Source organism: Coloeus monedula (assembly GCF_965178545.1).
Source record: "Coloeus monedula genome assembly, chromosome: 10".
Lineage (NCBI taxonomy): Eukaryota > Metazoa > Chordata > Aves > Passeriformes > Corvidae > Coloeus > Coloeus monedula.
This window is the reverse complement of record NC_138790.1, coordinates 6,871,761-6,889,134: the sequence shown is the minus strand read 5'-3', so window position 1 is coordinate 6,889,134 and position 17,374 is coordinate 6,871,761. Positions and strand designations below refer to the sequence as shown.

Here is a 17,374-nt window from a genome sequence, read left to right as displayed (position 1 = left end):
CCCCAGTAAAGTCTTTCCTTGTGCTGTTCTGTGGATATGGAGTGCTGTGTGTGCTGGCACCAAAACTTTGAGAAGAGCCAGTGCTGTGTCCCAGTACACTGGGACCCTGGCCAGGGAAAAGATTAAAGCTGCCTCTGAGGTTACAGCTGTGGAAAGAGACAGCTGAGACACAAATTAGGTGCAGGGCTCAAAAAGCTTTGCCTCAGTGAAGTAAGGGCTGCTACTGCATTACCCTCTGGCCATCCTTCACCTAAGGCTGCTGATCTCCTGTGGCATTATTTTCAGTTTAGGGTCAGGCAGGGACAGCTGCTGCAATGGAGACAGTGGACTTCATCCCTACAGGAGGAACTTTGTAGCCCTCTGATCCTTTCTGAGCCTCATTTTGTTCCTGAATGGAGTAAGGATGGTGCACAGGTGCTCAGCAAGCTCAGCACCACCACATGCCAGACAGGAAAATAAACTGCTCCCTCCCACTAGCCTCTGGTGAGAGCTATCATTGGGTAAAAAGCAGCCCCACCACCACTGCAAGGTATTACCTGCTGGAACGAACAAATAGCAACTGTTTATTTTAATTAGTATTAAAGATGTAATGAAGCCTTCATCTCTATTTCTAATTTGAACTGGTGTCAGCCAATGCAGTAAATATTGAGATTAATGTCAACTGTGCATTTCAAGGTTTAGTTGCAAAGATAAAACACCTGTGGAGGGGGTAGAAGTGAAAGAGAAATAAGCACTATTAATCACAAATAGCCACTTAGGTAGTTATATTAATTCAGATAACATCTTCAATTTGCATTTGTAGGTTTTGCAGCTTTTTCCAGCCTTAGATTAGAACTTCAAAAAATTTAAAGGCATCACTGATGTGATGTCATTTTAGACCTCTGTTGTCACCTCTGGATTCCTGATGCCATGCATTGTGGGTACCTCTTCAGAAGTGCTTTCTTTGGATACACTTGTTTTTTGCTACTGTAAAAAAGCCACCTCACCACAAGACAGACATTGAGGGTCTGGAGCACAAGGCTGATGAGGAGCAGCTGACAGAGCTGGGGGGCACTCAGCCTGGAGAAAAGGAGCCTCAGGAGGGCCTTTTCACTCTCTCCAACTCCCTAACGGGAGGCTGTAGCCAGGTTGGGGGTTGGTTTCTCTTCTCAAGTAACAACTGATAAGGCAAGGGGAAACAGCCTCGAGTTGTGCTGGGGAGGTTTAGATCGAATATTGGGGAAATTTTCCTCATTGAAAGGATGGTCAGGCACTGGAAGAGGCCATCCAGGGCAGTATGGAGTCACCATCCCTGGGGGAATTTCAAGACACGTGAATGGGAAACTTGGGGCCATGTTAGTGTGTTTTGCAGTGCTCAATGATCTTAAGTTATCTTTTCCAACCTGAATGGTTTTACAGTTCTAAACACTTTTTTTCAGGGCGGAAAGGAGAAAATTTTGGCTTTTGATTAGGGGCAAAAAACCCCCACATGTGTGTCTTTATGCACATATGTGTGTATGTGTTCTGGTTGATTTTTAAGCAAGTAGGTTATATAAAAAAATAATTGCTGGAGAGGAGGAAATATTGTTAGAATTGTTTTAGAAAAAGTGGTATTTCTTTCATTTTCTGTTAGTAGTTTCACTTAGGAAGCCACTGCTCTCAGTGCTACACAAGTATTCTAGGGCCCATTTTGTGAAGAAGTCTCTCATTCTCATTGCCATTTTGTGAAAAGGATGTTTCTATTTATTTAAATGAAAAATGCTGCATAATGCACTCCAGTGAGTAATCTAAAATACGTACAGTGATACATTTTAGTTTGCTGAATATCTTACTGCAAACCAAGTTTTAGTGACAACACACATGCCTCTATTACTTTGCTTAGGTTTAAAAAGGTAGGTTTATTTACAGTAGAGAAAATACTTTGTTTGCTTCTTGTGTAATGTACGAGTACAACCTGAAAAGATCTACTTCCAGTAACAAAAAGATAAAAGTCAATATATTAGATGGAGAAACACACTGATGAATTCACAAACATATAAAAGAATTAAAGGCTGTCAATAAGGTTGTAAATTGCTGTTTTCATGTTGCCCTAATGTTTGCTATAACAACAATAATAATCAGGAATAACAGAAACTTTAAAATAATTTAAGTCCAGTTTTAAATCTGAAATTGACTTTTAAATATGTACATTTGCTTTTAAATATTTTGTTTTTTGAGCAAAAAGATTTGCTGATATGTGCTGATAACAAGCATCATGAAGAGCCTGCTTCATATCACTAAAAAAATTAAAACTAGGGAATTATCTAGGATACTAGGATGGTAGGAAATGATATAACATTTTTGTTCAAGATATTCAGAAATATTAATTTTGTATTACACAGAAATGGTGGACATTTTTACAGTTGTTATTCCTGCAGATAAAATGTACTTATGTGGCCTTGATTCTGCAAATATTCTTCTAAGTTTAATACGTGTGAGAGAATAAAATGAAACAGGATTGATAACAAAAGAAAACTGCTGTATTGCCAGTCTTAACAACCATGTGACAACATGATTGCTGGCACAACAAATACAAGCATGAATATCTCTAATTTTAAAATTAATATAGATTTTTCTTTCATTTACTTTCTAGTTATTTAACTACAAGGCCTAGTTGCTGTCAGTATTTCCCTTCAGCTATCAAATGCAGAAACTGGAATTACAAGAACTCCCAAATACACTGTATATTCTCCCTATATCCCACGACATTCAGGAGCTGTTAGTAACCTAGTATTGAGGGAGGTGGATACCCTCAGGATTTCTCCAAGTACCCTTTGCAACATCAACCACCATTCAGGGCGCTCAGGAAGGTCCTGTTGTGGCTAGACTGACTGGGAGAGTGGAGAAGAGGAAGCAGCTCATTTTAAACAGCAAATTACAAAAGCAAAAGTCAAAGATGAAGTTGCAAAGAAAACAAAGTACTCAGGAAAATAACCCAGACGAACCACCAAGCAGCATTCACTTCCATGCCATTTTGTTTCTATGTGTTAGAGCAGCTCCCCTAGCAAGTGCTGCAGCATTTGGTAAGCAGAGCAGTTGAAGATGCAAAGGTACTTAAGGAAGGGGGACAAAAACCACACCACACAGACTTATCAACACATTGTATAAGTAGCTCTGCTTTTTCCTTTTTTTTTTTTCTTTTTAAACAGTGTTTAAGAAAAATATGCTGTGTTACCATAACAAACTAAAATAATCTCTCAACCTCTTCAGAGTTTAGTTTTCATTTTCAGCTATTTTGGTTCCACACAGGTTTTATTTTTCCTTGTCTACTTTATAAAACCTTCTCTCAACATTAATGGCTTCAGGAAGAAGAAATAAGGGAGAATTATGAGCACAGAAGAGAGCTCACAGTGTTGTTCCTTTCTCTTGTGCACTACAGGCAGGCAGGGGTACAGAAGAAATAATGTTTTTATAGAATACAGTCAGACAGGAATTCCAGCTGGCATTCACTAAGCAAAAGGGAACATTTTCCTCATCTAAAATAATTGTTTAAATCCCAGCCATACATAGCTATGGAATAATGGAGTCACTTATTTTCCACTAGTTCAGTAAGATGCTGCAGCAAGCTAATGATTCCATGAGACAGACGGTTTAAAGCATTGATTTGCTGCAAATTGCTCAATCCATAACTAATGAGCAGCTCTACAGATTTTCAGTGAATCAATCCCATTAGAATTTACAGTTTGTGTAAGATCATATTACTCAATCTCTGGACACAGAACAAGCTGGGGTTTTTTTTAACAACCTTCAGCAGCCCCTTCTTGTTGCTGTTTTTCTAAAACTTGTTTTAACTTCTATCAGTAGGTTGGATAAAAATCCCTCTCTTGAGGGTCTGACAGCATGCCTGAAAAAATGCACTGTCCACATCTACATAGGCACACATGCATCCCCTGTCAGGTCCTAGATATTCCTATAACACAGTTAACATCCAAAAGGCAGGATGAGACCACAGATGGAATTCAGCATCTGTCCCCTGTAGCACTAAAGCCAGTCCCAGTTCAGAGGAGGATTATGTTTTTTACACCTATAAGAATGTGAAGTTAGATGGCAACTGGTATTTGGACCCACAGAAGTAATTCTTCATAACAAGCTGAAATCTCTCCCATGTGAAAAAAGTAGTAAAGGCAAAAACCTCTATGGATAGAGTGACAGGACTTTTGTCACACACCTGCAGGTAGAAACAGGAAATTGAGAACTATGCTTGCTAACAGATCAAGCTCTGGATTACTTTATTACTGTGTGTGCCAGGAGGTTTGTACCACATTTTCCCCCAGCTTTGTAAGAAAAGGATCAGTTCTGTCATTATCAATTACTACAACAAGATCATTTTAGGCAAAACAGTTATAGGCAAGCAGAAGTTCAAATCCTGTCAATTAATTCAAAGACTGAAAAAACACTGTATTGGTTGTTACAAAAGAGCTGTGGCTGCAGGCTGTTTGTTAGTACGGGAGTGTTGAATCATCCCACTCCAACTGCTCTTGCCTGGTGGCATTCTGTTTGTCTCCTTTTTGGACAATCACTTCCTCTTCCTCCTCTTCTTCCTCTTCACTGTCATCTGATTCAGCACTGGTTGTGTCTTCTTCTTCATCATCTATGTCTTCCTCCTCACTCTCCTCTTCTATCTGGTGTGGCTTTTCATATTTCTACAATACACGTAAAGAAATGGAAGAGAGACAGTAGCAGAAATGTGCCTTCTTAGCAGCCAGTGGCTGTCTCAAATGAGCATTCAGAAATGCTAACATGCTGGGGAAATCTGTTTTCCATCATTATGTGATTATTAGGCATCAAATCTCATACAAGCTGGTAGCAAACATTCAAAAACTACTGTAAGAAGAATGGAATGTCAATAAGCAATATCTTTGGTAGCCACACTGCCAAAATTTAAACCTTCAAAATCAGCTTCTTTAAACTACTGATGATTTCCCCTCCCTTTAGTGCATAAGTGCTTACATTAAAAGGTTAAAACCAAAAAAACTATATCATCTTGGGTACCTACAAACAGACATGGATGGAATGGAAGTGATGGTGTACCTGAGTGTTCTTCACCATCTTCCTTGGTAATTATATAGGACAACAACTCTGAAGTTCTCAATTACATCTTAGCAAGGTGTGCAGAGCTGAGAACTGGGATGGGGTCCTGAGCTTACATACGTACAACTGAACAACTGCACCCTGAAAGAGGCTCAAACCCCGCTGCCAGCCCAGCCAGTGACTCCTGGCAGTGCCAGGACACAATGTTGTGCCTCAGTTAAGTACCTCCATGGGGTTGACAGTGATGGTGAGAGCAGAGTCATCCCAGTCCATCTCGTTTTCCTTGGCTCCCTCGCGCTCTGCGGAGCTGTGCTGATGGGCCGTGCGGATCCGGTACACGCCCAGCGTTATGACGAACACAAGGATGCTCACACAGATGATGATAACAATTGTGGCCACACTGGGAACAACTGAAACAAAGGGTAGGAAAGGGAATGGAGTTATACCTGTGGAAAACATTGCCTAAACCCCACTAAATACCTCGTTAGTTTTTAACCCACAGCACTCCCTCCTTGGGACTGAGAATCAGGACAGACACCTGCCAAGTGCCTGGGATGACAGAAGGTGCTGACCAGTGCCCACCCACTAAGGTGGAGCAAACACAAATGGTGTTCACATATTTCTTATCCTGAGTATGATAAACTAAAAAGTGAACAGGCCCACCTTTGCTCTTTGAGCCACTTAACTACAGAAGACGAATAGTTAAGAAGTGCAGAATCAATTAGTTTAGAACAAGTGTTTGTGCAGTAAAATTCTGTTATCTCACCTGCATGTTGACCCCTTCTGGTTACAGCTGAGGCCTTGAGACAAAATGTACATCTCAAAGCTTATACTATAAAGGTTTCAAACACTTGTGATTTGAATCTCAAGCTCCCAGAAATAAAATAATGCATTGCCACCCTATTTGCCTGTGTTACAACCTTCCTGGGAGACTCTCGAGGACTAAAGACATTTTTCCTCACTGTTTGGTTGCACTCTGAGAAGCTCCTGTCTCCACTGAGTCACAGGCAGAAATCTCTCTGAACTACTGCATGTAATGAGTTCCATAATTAGGTTAGTGGAGAACTGCTGCCACTCTCTATGTACCTCGAGGTACTGCAGTTCCAGGAGCTATAGCATAACCCAGTCCATAACCCATTTTATGACCTTGCTCTGGAAGTCTGAAATCAAAACAATATTTAGGAACAAAACAACCTAGTTTGCAATAGTTTATCCATTAAACATCCAGTTTCATTTTAGTGAACTGTCTATACAATGTAAAGAAAAATACAGTAATATTCTAAGCATGTCTGTATATAGCTACTTACAACTGACTACACTTTAGATCAGCTTTACTTCTTTACATATGTATCATTCAGCTAAAAGGATTTCAGAATCCTACTTTTAAACAGGTATCTTTGCCCTGGATTTAACTTCACTGAAAAGGTTTCAGATTTGGGTATATATTTTAACTCATATAGCCTAAAAATTAGATTAAAATATATCCTAATTCCTGCTGCACATAGATGAATCTATCTTATCCCCGGAGAGCCCAGACTGAGGCCTTGACAGCAGCTAACAGAGGCACTGCAGCAATTATACATTTAAAAAATAATGCAATTTCTTCCTTTTGTTTAGAAAGGAGTGGGTAGAAATTAATATGCTACAGATATACAAATGCACAAGGGCAATATGAGCATAAACATTACCCTTCATGCCATTCAATACTAGAAACAAGACATTTTTTAACTGTGGGGGTCAGAGTACAAAACCATGAATGAAGACTTTAAAAAAGGATACCAGGTTTCAATTACAAAGTACATTGCTGGACAGAATAGAATTCAGTGTTACCTTCTTTCACACCTGTGCAATGATCTCTGAGAGGTTTTAGAAGCTGAAACAATGGACCTCAGGGCTTTAGTCTGTTGAGCAGGCTGACCCCAAGGGAAGCACTGACACACCAGCATCATTGTGAGCAGTCTTTGTGAAGGTGCCACATACCTGAGTTGTGAACTGCACTTACACTCCCCTCAGGGTGCTGAACAGATTGGAGAAATTGGGGTTGGACTATCATGTGATTTACATGGTCCATGAAGTTGGAGTTGGAACTGTGTAGGATATTAACCTGGGAGAAGAGAAAAGTAAGAGACCAGATACTAAAAAGTGCTTTATACTCCAAGCCCACTGGCTCCATATATTACATTGGACTATGAAGCTCATCAGCAGATAGGAACACTATTACATAGATCCTAAAGGCCAAATTAACTTCTTTTTTTATGCCAGTGGAAAACACACAGCTTAATATATTTCTAACTTCTAGCATGAAAAATGCATTCTAACCTTTCTGGCTGTTGACTCTGAAGTGGCACAGAACAGGACTCTTTTGATTTACCTGTTCAATGACTTTTTCTTCTCGCTATATGAATCAGCTTTTAGGTGTTATCTAAACATTATGAAATAACTGTTAATTTTATTAACAATTACTAAGCTGTTAATAGTTTTTATAAACCATTATTAATTTTGACCATATTGCTAAGTAGGTCCTGCAATTTCCTGTAGTTGTTACCTGGGCTCTAGGCCTCGGTGCTAGGTCAGAAAACACAACTCCAAGCTGAATTCATTGCTCACCTCCAGGTTGAATTCATTGCTGGTGTAACGCCCATTGAGCTCCGAGCACTTGACCCTGAACTTCCTGTCGGAGGTGGCCGAGGTGGCCCAGTTGCGGTAGCGGAGCTGCCGCAGCACCTGCTCATAGCTGAACATGCTGTCCACACCTGCAGGGCGGGAGGGCAGGGACAGCTCAGGGACAGGCAAGGGAATGCTGCTCTGAGCAATACAGAACAAATCAACTGCTCACAGAAAACATGGAACTTGGCAGAATAGTCTGCAAATGACAGGGCATCAAATATTCCCTGATACTCGATCATGGGAGAACAGCTTTTGGAATTGAATGTAGCTCCCTAATGGAGGGGGATGAATACAACAACAAAGGTACAGAATAAATTACTTAGCGATCAGAAAAAAGATGGCCAATGTACCAGCATTGTACAGGAACACTGAGGAATCCCCTCACTCCCACATTCCACTGTGATGGTCCACAAGAACCCCACATTTAAAGAAAGCAGGGATACCATTTTCCTTACTTGGGGAGTAGCAGGAGGGATGCTGAGAATCCAAAGGGCAAACCAAGGCACATCCAAAGATCAAGAAGCAATTGTGTTTTTTAAGATACAGTCACTCTTGGGATATTTATGTGTAGTAAATCACAGATTTCTGTCTAATTTCTAACATATTAGAGCTTTCATCCCAATATATAACCAGTGTGACAAAATAAGGGAAAATAAATTTCATGAACTTACCATAGATTGAATATCCTGCAGTGGAATTTGTGGCATCTAGATGTTTTCCTTGCAGCTCCCCATGATCAAGTTCTAAACACTCTTGTTCAGGGTCTAGTTCTGCACCAATGACCAAAACATCACAGAAATCCAAGTTGTGGAGCATTTCCTCTACTACCACTTGCTTATTGGCTGTGAACCCATGGCATAGATCATGAAAAAAAAAGAAGGAAATTAAGATAAATGATCACAGACCAGCTCAGTCATTTTATGTGCTTTGCATCAGGGCTTTCAATTTTTGCCAAGATGGCTGAACTGTTTTTGCTGATATTAAATCCAGCACACTTGAAGCAAATCAAGAGATGTATCCTGTTCTGGTGCCGTGATGATGAAGGTCTACAAACACACAGTGGGATAGATAGAAAAGATATTGCTCTGTAATAAAAGGCATCCAAGAACACTACTGGAAGTAGAAAACTGATCTAGGAAATAAATTCATGTAAAAATTCCGTGTTTCAATGCTGTATCAATACCAGGTTCCTCAAGGAAAATCAAACTGGAAAAATACACAACCAACGTATATGCTTGGATGATTCTCTGTTACTCTATGCCCCATAAACAATTTGCATTACAAAGACCTGGCCATCTATCCAAGAGCAGGGCATTATCATAAATAGCAAGATCCTATGCTGTATGACTCAAAGAAATTAAGTTATAAACTGACTGTCCTTCAATATGTACAAGTAAAAAAATAATTCTATCACTGGAAAAAGAGTAGCATATCAAATTAATATTTAAACTCTCTGATCAACTTAGCAGAGTGTGTGTGGCAGAACTGCTTAAGCAGCTCCCTGAGGGCACAGACACAGCAAGCCTGGAACTTCCTGCCCATTTTGTGAATTTGATGTTAGAGGGTGTACTGGGAAGGAGGGCACAGATTTTAGGAAAGCCTTATGCCCTAGATTCCCAACTCCTGGTGCAGTGTAAATTTGGGTATCTAAACGATAGGTACAGCTGTAACATATCCAAAAATATAGACCAAGTCAAATTTGTAGGCCTCAGGGAATCCACGCCCCTAAACTTGCATATTATTACCCATTTTCTCTCTTCTAGTTGCTGCTCATTCTAGTCCAACAAACAGTGTTTAGAATGATTCCTTAAATTATGAGATATTTCATCTGCCTTGCACACAAACATCCAAAAAGAATATTCCTTTATAGACAATGATTTTAAATTTGATTTATACTTTGGAACATTCATCCAGTGTTGAATAATAATAATACACACATTGCTCAGCATTAGAATAAACTGTCATCATTGAAGAGAAATATTTTAAAATGATTATGTATACATTTTATAGGTGGGAAACTGAGGCACAAGATTACTTTCTCAAGTACCACTCACAAGCTAGTATCAGAGCTGGAAACATAAGAGCAGACTAAAACTTCAACTTTTGTTCAATTACTGCTTTTCACTTTATCAGCACAATTAACAAAATTCTGTTACAAGTAGAGACATTCTCATGAAAATACCCTATGTAACAGAATATGAAAGGACGAGTAGGAAGGAATTATTCTGAATTATACTAAATGGGCACTACATGGAAAATCTGCTTTTTTTTTGAAGCACATTCTGACCCATTCAGCACATTTTTCAATGTGTTGAATTGAATTTCTTCAGTGCAGCATTACTGTGGCCTAATTAATCTGGGTGAAGTGACTTCCTTTGCATTACTTGTTTGCACCATCCTTTAAAAAACATGAGGAGACATTAAAAATAAGTAATAATATTTAAAAAGAAAGACACAAACCTCTGTCATGTTCTCTTAAGTCCACTGGATGCTCCATTTTAGTGACTGTGCTGACAATCCTGATGTCAGGTAACAAAATAACACCTCTTTCACTTTCAAACTGTGCAGCTGGTCTAGCAAAGTGGTCCATGCCAGTTATTGTAATCTTGGGCTCATTGGCCTGAAACACCATTACATAGGCATCTATATCTGGGATACTAATGCAGACATCTTCACCAAAACATCTGAAAAAACACATTAGTCATTAACTAATGCATGTAACACATTGCACATCAGAGGTGAGTGGCGCTGGCACTGCCCCAAACCCAGCTCACGGCTCTCAGATCAGTCTAGTTCATCCTTGGACACTGACACACATAGGGACATATTCCCGTACCACTGTGTACACAGGCAAGCTCTGTCCCTCTCATCCCTTTCCACCTTCACAGCTGCTCACACTGAGGGACAAAGTCAGTCTTTCCTAAGGTCACTATCAGAATAATATTTTAATGTTTAAGTGACATTTAACAGAGCAGTAAATGGTTAAAAAAGTTAACTAGGTAACAACTAACTTTAGTAAACCTAACATTAAATTCAGAAAGTGACAGCTAATGAATACAACATGGTTATCTTGTCATGTGTGATTAAAAGGGCCTAATTAGCCATTTAAATTGGTCCCATCATAAACTCTTTTTGGCACCCTCCAGTATTTGCAGGGGTCAAAAGGTGCCTGTATTTCCACTTTCATCTGAATCAGCACTGTGCTTTGGAAGTGAATCTCCTGACAAACTCTCCCTCATTTCATCCTGGCACAGGACCTGGGCCAGCCCTGGAGTGTGCAAACTGGACTGCATCCAGTGAGACTGCTCTCCAAACAGGGAGGTCAGCCCACAGCACTGCCCTGAGCCTGGCACTTCAGAACTGTGCCCACAGCAGGTGAGAGTCGGCAGAACCGGTGTTTGTCTTCCCTCTAAAGCCCTGCTTTCCCTGCTCTGTACGGAGCCGTGCCCCAGGGGAGCCCAGCAGAGGCTGTGGCCAGCTGTAAACGTCGTCATTGTGCAGCTTCTGTCACTGCTGCTGCACGGAAGGGGAAGGACACAGACTCCTGCTTAATACCCTCCACCAGTGCTTCGGTGACAGCACAGACGTGTGAGGGGACAGACACACAGAGGCTATTTCAAGCACACCTACAACTAGTGTTCTTGCAGATAGGTCCTCTGTTAGATGGAACAGGCCTGCATTAAAAAGTCACGGCTCTGGCTATCCTCAAAAGGAACTATAAATGTTTAAAATTAAAAGTAAGATTCAGTCCAGACAGTATGCCCCAAACTATAAAGGGAATGCAAGTACATTACATTAACAAGAAAGGTTTCTTAAGAAGATAATATCAAAAGAAAACCACCATGTAAATTGGCATAAAAGTAAATTAAATTAATCCTTTAGGTTCAATAACAAAGCAGTATGATTTATCAATTTAATTTAGCCAAAATTATTCTTTTTACATGGCCAAAGAAAAAAGCAATTCATTAAAAATGTTACTAATCTGTTCAATTCAGCTGAAGTATAACTTACTGGACTTTAGATGAGACTTTGAGACGTCGTACGCCTGCAGTAGGAAACTGTCTGGAATTGATGTATGAGACCTTTCGCAGGGCTTGATTTATATTCTCAATGTCATCTCCTTCCATGACAAGGACTGACTGGGAAGGGTTGAAGTGATACTAGGAGAAATGCAAATAATTAGTATTTAAGGGACCAGATACAGAGTACAAAATAATGTATTTTTTAAGGAATGTTGCACAGACATAAGTTAAAAATTTAAGGATTTAAGAAAAAAAATCTTAGTAGCTTATCACTGGCTGAATCCACATGTTGTTCTCTAAAACATGTACTTGTACCAGTCACCTAAATAACTACTGTTGTAATTAATTTTGTAGTAAATTAATCCCAATTTGCTGTTCTTTGCCTAGCCTTATCAACCTTGCTGATACTATTTCTGCAGCAATTTCCAATGCTATTTATTTTTGAACTCTGTAGAGTTCAAAACCTTAACTTACCACCATGATTATTATTCCTATGTAATCTTTTTAGGTTAAACACATTCCTCATATAAAAGCATTGCCTTGAGCCAGCCTAGCATGCAGAAGCATATTTTGGCTGCTTTCTGTGTGGTTTTATCTTGGGCTACCTTTCTGAGATATATTTCAACATGAACGAACAAAACAATTACAACATTTGCCTCCTACATCTTCATTAACGTCAGACACACTAAAGGGGGCTCTCCATCCTGTCTCATGATCAATAAGGGTGTCATGATTTAAGATGGAGTTGCTCCTTGCACAAAGCTGCTCACTTGGGCCAGCAAACCCTGCAAAGTCAATGCCTGCTCTTGTAGCCCCGAGCCTTCTCTAATCCATTGCACTGAACACAAATCAGTCTTGCTGACCAAGAAACTTTGTCAGTGTTGTGACATAACCAATGACTGATTTTTACCTTCATCATAATTAATCCTAATTCCATGTTTTGTCTGTTAATTGGTTCAGTAAACCATCTGCATTGCAGAGGAAACCAGCATAACTCCCATGATGTTGTACTCTACTGTTGTCAGCACAGAAGGCAAATGCACCTCTCTCTCCCATGTAGTCCCTCCCCAAAGCTGGGCATTGATTATGTGAAGATGTTCTGTCTACATTTCCTTGCAGCCAGAAAGGTTAAAAGCAAAACACATCAAACAGACTGTGAAGAACAGGAGGAAGCGCAGGGTTCTCTGTCAAACACAACATGGAGGACTGGGTTTAAAGCTTGTGCAGGAAGGTCATAACAACACTGAAGGGTATTTTTTAACAAAGAGAAGGAATAACACGAGTCCCAGCCTGCATACACTTCTTTTTTCTGTCTTTTAAGCTAGCAGCAGTAGAGAATAAAATTAGCAAAAGGAGACTAGCTAGCCAGTTAATAGCTCAGCTGACAAAACAGCTGGAATTCTGCCAAAGGGACCGGAGAAAGCCCCAGTCTGAGCCATTTTTGTCTTTCTCATTAAAAAAAGCTAAAAATAGCAACAGTTTAGACAGTGTCTCAGAGAGCTGTTACAGATAGTTGAAAATTAGGCTGCAGCCCAAAAATGTCCAACACTATCATGTCAGAAACTGCTCTTTCTTAGGTGGTTAAAGGGTGAAATCTCCATGGTCCAAAGTGCCCAGAAACACCTTCCAGCATCAGTTTGCCAGCACTGAATCTGCAAAGCACCACGTACACAGTCCCACAGAACCCATTGTCTGTGCAGCTGTCACACGTGCCTGTCTGGGATCAGGTGTGCTTGTTTCTGACACCACAACACCCTTCTCTCTCATTTTCTGTTCAAGGTCAGGCAACTGTTCTGCTTTCAGCTGAGCTTCCTTCCGTCAGCCCCCTAAAGAAACACTTCCACAATCTCTCTCTGGCTGCTCCTTTCATTTTTGCCTCCTGCTGTTGCACTCGCTGCTGGCCTGCTGAGGCAGTAAAAGCAACATCAGTAACTTAAAAAAACCCACTATGCCTCATTGGTATTTCAGAAAATGAAGATGTTTTCAAGGTTTGAAAAAGCATAAAAAGGCAGAAAACAATCCCTTGTCTTCCATTTTCCCTCTGCACTGCCAGTACAGTAAGGAAGCCAGTCATGCACGCTGGAGCAGCAGTGGGTGGTAGAACAGGGATTTTCCCAAGCCCATGAAACTGGGGTGACTCAAATATTGCCAGGTTTCAGAGGATAACAACAGGGGAGGAATTACTATGCTTTTAAGCACCACAGACCAAGTGTACAGTGCTTTAATTCATGGAAAGTCCCAGCAAAGAATTTACTATTAGGTATACACACATGGGTTCCAGAAATCCCTACCTGCTCCTTGTATGCACTGCCTTTTAAAAACAGCTTTTATCTATCTAACATATCACCCCTGTGGCATGTTGCTGTGAGAAGCAGCAATGTGAGATACTTAATGATGTCATCGGTAAAATAATAAAAGAATTCTTTGGGGTCTTTCCTCATATGTAAAAGTTAGAGCTAGCAAAATTCCTCCTTATCTTTGCACTTCCAATTTTCATTTTTACCTTTGCTTTCAGAAAATGTGTCAGTTATACTACACCACTGCAACCCATCATCACCTGGACAGACATCTGGGCACATTTCAGGTCAGCCTGTACAATGGAAAGGTTTAGCTAATAAAATGCAGTCCATGGCATTCCCCGTGGATGTTCCAGGTGAAATGTTACAGCACCATCCTCCTGGCCCCTGAAAACCTCACACTAAAACACCCCTGTGCAGTTTCTCAGGACGCATAGTCTGCACCCAAAGGAACTTCCTGGGTTGGAATTGAAGCTCAGCTCCTTTGGAAGTGGTATTTGTGTGCTAGGAAACAGCTTCATAGTGCATTTACATTAAGCAAGAGAATACTGTCACCAAATAATGGTGTCAGTAAAGGAAAACTGACAGTACAACTCACTGGAATAGCCAAGATCCTACGTATGTATTCAAAGAATAGAACTTGTCTGAATGGATGCGAAACAATCTGGCTACCAGGTCAACTGATACAGGATTTCCCTGTCTGTTGTTCACCAACTTTAGAAAAAGCTCTACGTTACCAGTAGTCATATACATAATGAAGATGGATAATGACTTATATTCAAATCTAAAAATTTAATTTCTTGACTTTAGGGTTTTCATTGTTCAATTTTCATGTACCATAGTTTTCCTCTTTGAACACACTGAATTTTAGAATGCTATTGCATTAGGACTTTTGTGTTCCACTGCTTTAAAACTACTTGAGATCAAAATTCAATAAATCTTTGCAATCACATCTATTTCTGTAGAAGTAACAAGCATGAAAACACAGCCTGGCAATTCTAAAATATCAGCAGTGCCTTACTTTCTGATCATCTAGCTCTGCAATAATAGAAGCATTTTTCTTTGCAGTGTCACAGCTCTTCTACTGTTCTGTTTTTTCTTTGCATGATTTTATGGGAAATTACATTGCTTCTGGGAGTACATTTGTACTGTGTGTACTCTACCTTGGGCTCTCCACTTCATAAATCAGATCTAAATTTTTATCAAAGATGATGTCAGTTCATCCCTCACCTTTATTCCTTGGCCAAGACTCTCAAGAGAATTAATATCGAGACCTTCCTTGCAGGCCTGCAAACAGGAAATCACTTTCTGACTCTCAATTTTCCCTGGCCGGATTGTCAGACTGGCCAGGCTGCCGTGGAAATACTGAGCAAATCTGGGCTTGGTGACTTCACCTCCTACAAGAAAGAGAATGCAAAATGGTTATTGGTACCAACACAAAAACCACACATCTAATATATCACTTTAGGTTTTAACACATTTAAAGAGTTTCTATCCGTCTTAGCCAAGTGTATTTGAGATCCCGTTTATTGTGGTGCAGTGGAATGTCTTTGTGGGTTGTTGGGTGGTACCTGGTAGCAGGCTGTCTTTAAGATTCTTGTTTTTCCAGGATTGTATTCAGGTGTTCATAAAGCTGTGATAGCAAACCCAGTGCTAACATGGCTACCCAAATGTATAAAAGGAAGCATGTGATTTTTAAAAATGACCTTATTTAAGTACCCAAACGCCAATTTAAGAAATGTTTAAGTCCAATATTTATTTATAGGGAAACTGTATTTGCAAGTGTTCCACAACAAGATCAGCTACCTCTGCCTTTCTCCTCCAAAGAACACAGTACCAGATGAGCTGAGTCGTGGCTCTGTGTACACGAACTGCCACACTCCCTGTGAAGAGCTGTGTCTGAGCTATGCTGTGAACTCCCACAGTGAACAGGGACCCGTGCACAGCACTACCCTGAAAGGCTGGGAGTGCTGTCCCTCACCCAAAGTGGATCACTTGGTGCCAGGTCTGGTCCTGTCACTCTGTGTTGCACCAGGCCCTCTAGACATGCTCGGTTTGGTTTCACTCTGGGCAGCTCCCAAGGAAGACTGATCTTTAGGAACTGTCAATAAAACGTGATTACAGACTGCCTGCTCCAGTGATCATGGCATCTCAATTACTCTTGGGACAGTTAGTGATTTACTCATCCTCCTTTAGGAGAATTTTTAGAGCTTGTCTTTCCTGCAAGTGTTATCTCTTGCAGTGCATGTGAATTACTGCCTACCTCGAGCCTGGGAGGACTAAAGGAGCCACACAGCAGTGAGCCATGCAGACTAATTGGATTAGCAGTTGATAAACTGTTGATAAGATGTTGTAATTGGTAGATAACTCATCTCTACGGTGTTTGTAGCTTTAGTGTCAAACAACTTGTTTTTGCCAGGCAAGATAGCTCAAGCTTGAACTTTAACTTGAAGATCTGTGTGTGGATCAGAGCTGGATAAGGATGAGGTGGCAAATTTTTTTTAGGCTGCTTTTGTTACCTAGAAGCCTGAGAAAGCTTACTTCCAGTCTCTGCAGGATGAGCATTATCAAGAAGACTCGAGCTATTTTATACAGTGAAGAAAATACACACTGGTGTACTGACAGGAAAGAGGTGTCCAAGCAGTCTGTTTCATCAGAGAAGTAGGTAGGTTTTGTTCTTTTTATCTTAACGTTACAGCATAAACTGCCTCTCTTTTTTTTACCCCAAAGCAAGGTTCCCAAGGAGAGTTTATTCTTCTCCACTCTCATTCATTTGTCCATTACACAGAAAACTTCCTCTAGGCAGAAGTTTGTTGAGATTTCATAGAAACTTTCACATATACAACAGCTAAAGTTCAGCCTTTCTGATACTTACCAAGACAATTATTTGGTAATTATTTGGTAAATCGATAGTGCATTATGAGGACGTTGGCTTTTCAGCCAAAATGCTGTTATATTTATCTGCTTACACTGTCTTTCAAAGTACATATTGCCACTAATAGAGCAGTAATGTATCTGGACAGAAAAAGGTAAGTCAAATTAAAAAAAAAAAAAAAAAAAAAGCAAACATCTCCTTAAAAGGGAGGCAAAGAGAGAAAACCAATTAAGAGCTTACAGAAGAAGAAGAAGGAATCACATTTTGTTTGAAGCTTCACATTCTCATATCACTACAGAATTGTGAAGACAGCAAGTTCCAGGGCTAAAATACCAACACTAATCCTGGAGCTTTGAAAGTTAGAAACCTATAGTGAGTCTGCCAGTAGGTCTTAGTAGTTCCGAGGAGATGCAAAATAAGAAGCAGGCTCAGATCAGTGATGTATTTAAATGTGAAATACACTC

General features: G+C 40.2%; 1 protein-coding gene across 1 annotated transcript in view; it reads right to left on the bottom strand.

The window, feature by feature from the left end:
- Positions 1-4,403: 4,403 nt before the first annotated feature.
- CLSTN2 (calsyntenin 2) overlaps positions 4,404-17,374 on the bottom strand; it is a gene marked incomplete at its 5' end in the record, with an annotated part of 313,171 nt that continues 300,200 nt past the window's right edge. The window contains 8 exons of the mRNA XM_082288258.1: positions 4,404-4,661; positions 5,275-5,459; positions 7,030-7,153; positions 7,657-7,802; positions 8,388-8,558; positions 10,177-10,400; positions 11,728-11,876; positions 15,266-15,432. Of these exons, the coding sequence (XP_082144384.1) occupies positions 4,458-4,661; positions 5,275-5,459; positions 7,030-7,153; positions 7,657-7,802; positions 8,388-8,558; positions 10,177-10,400; positions 11,728-11,876; positions 15,266-15,432 (1,370 nt within the window). The 3' untranslated portion in view covers positions 4,404-4,457. The remainder of the gene's footprint in view (positions 4,662-5,274; positions 5,460-7,029; positions 7,154-7,656; positions 7,803-8,387; positions 8,559-10,176; positions 10,401-11,727; positions 11,877-15,265; positions 15,433-17,374) is intronic.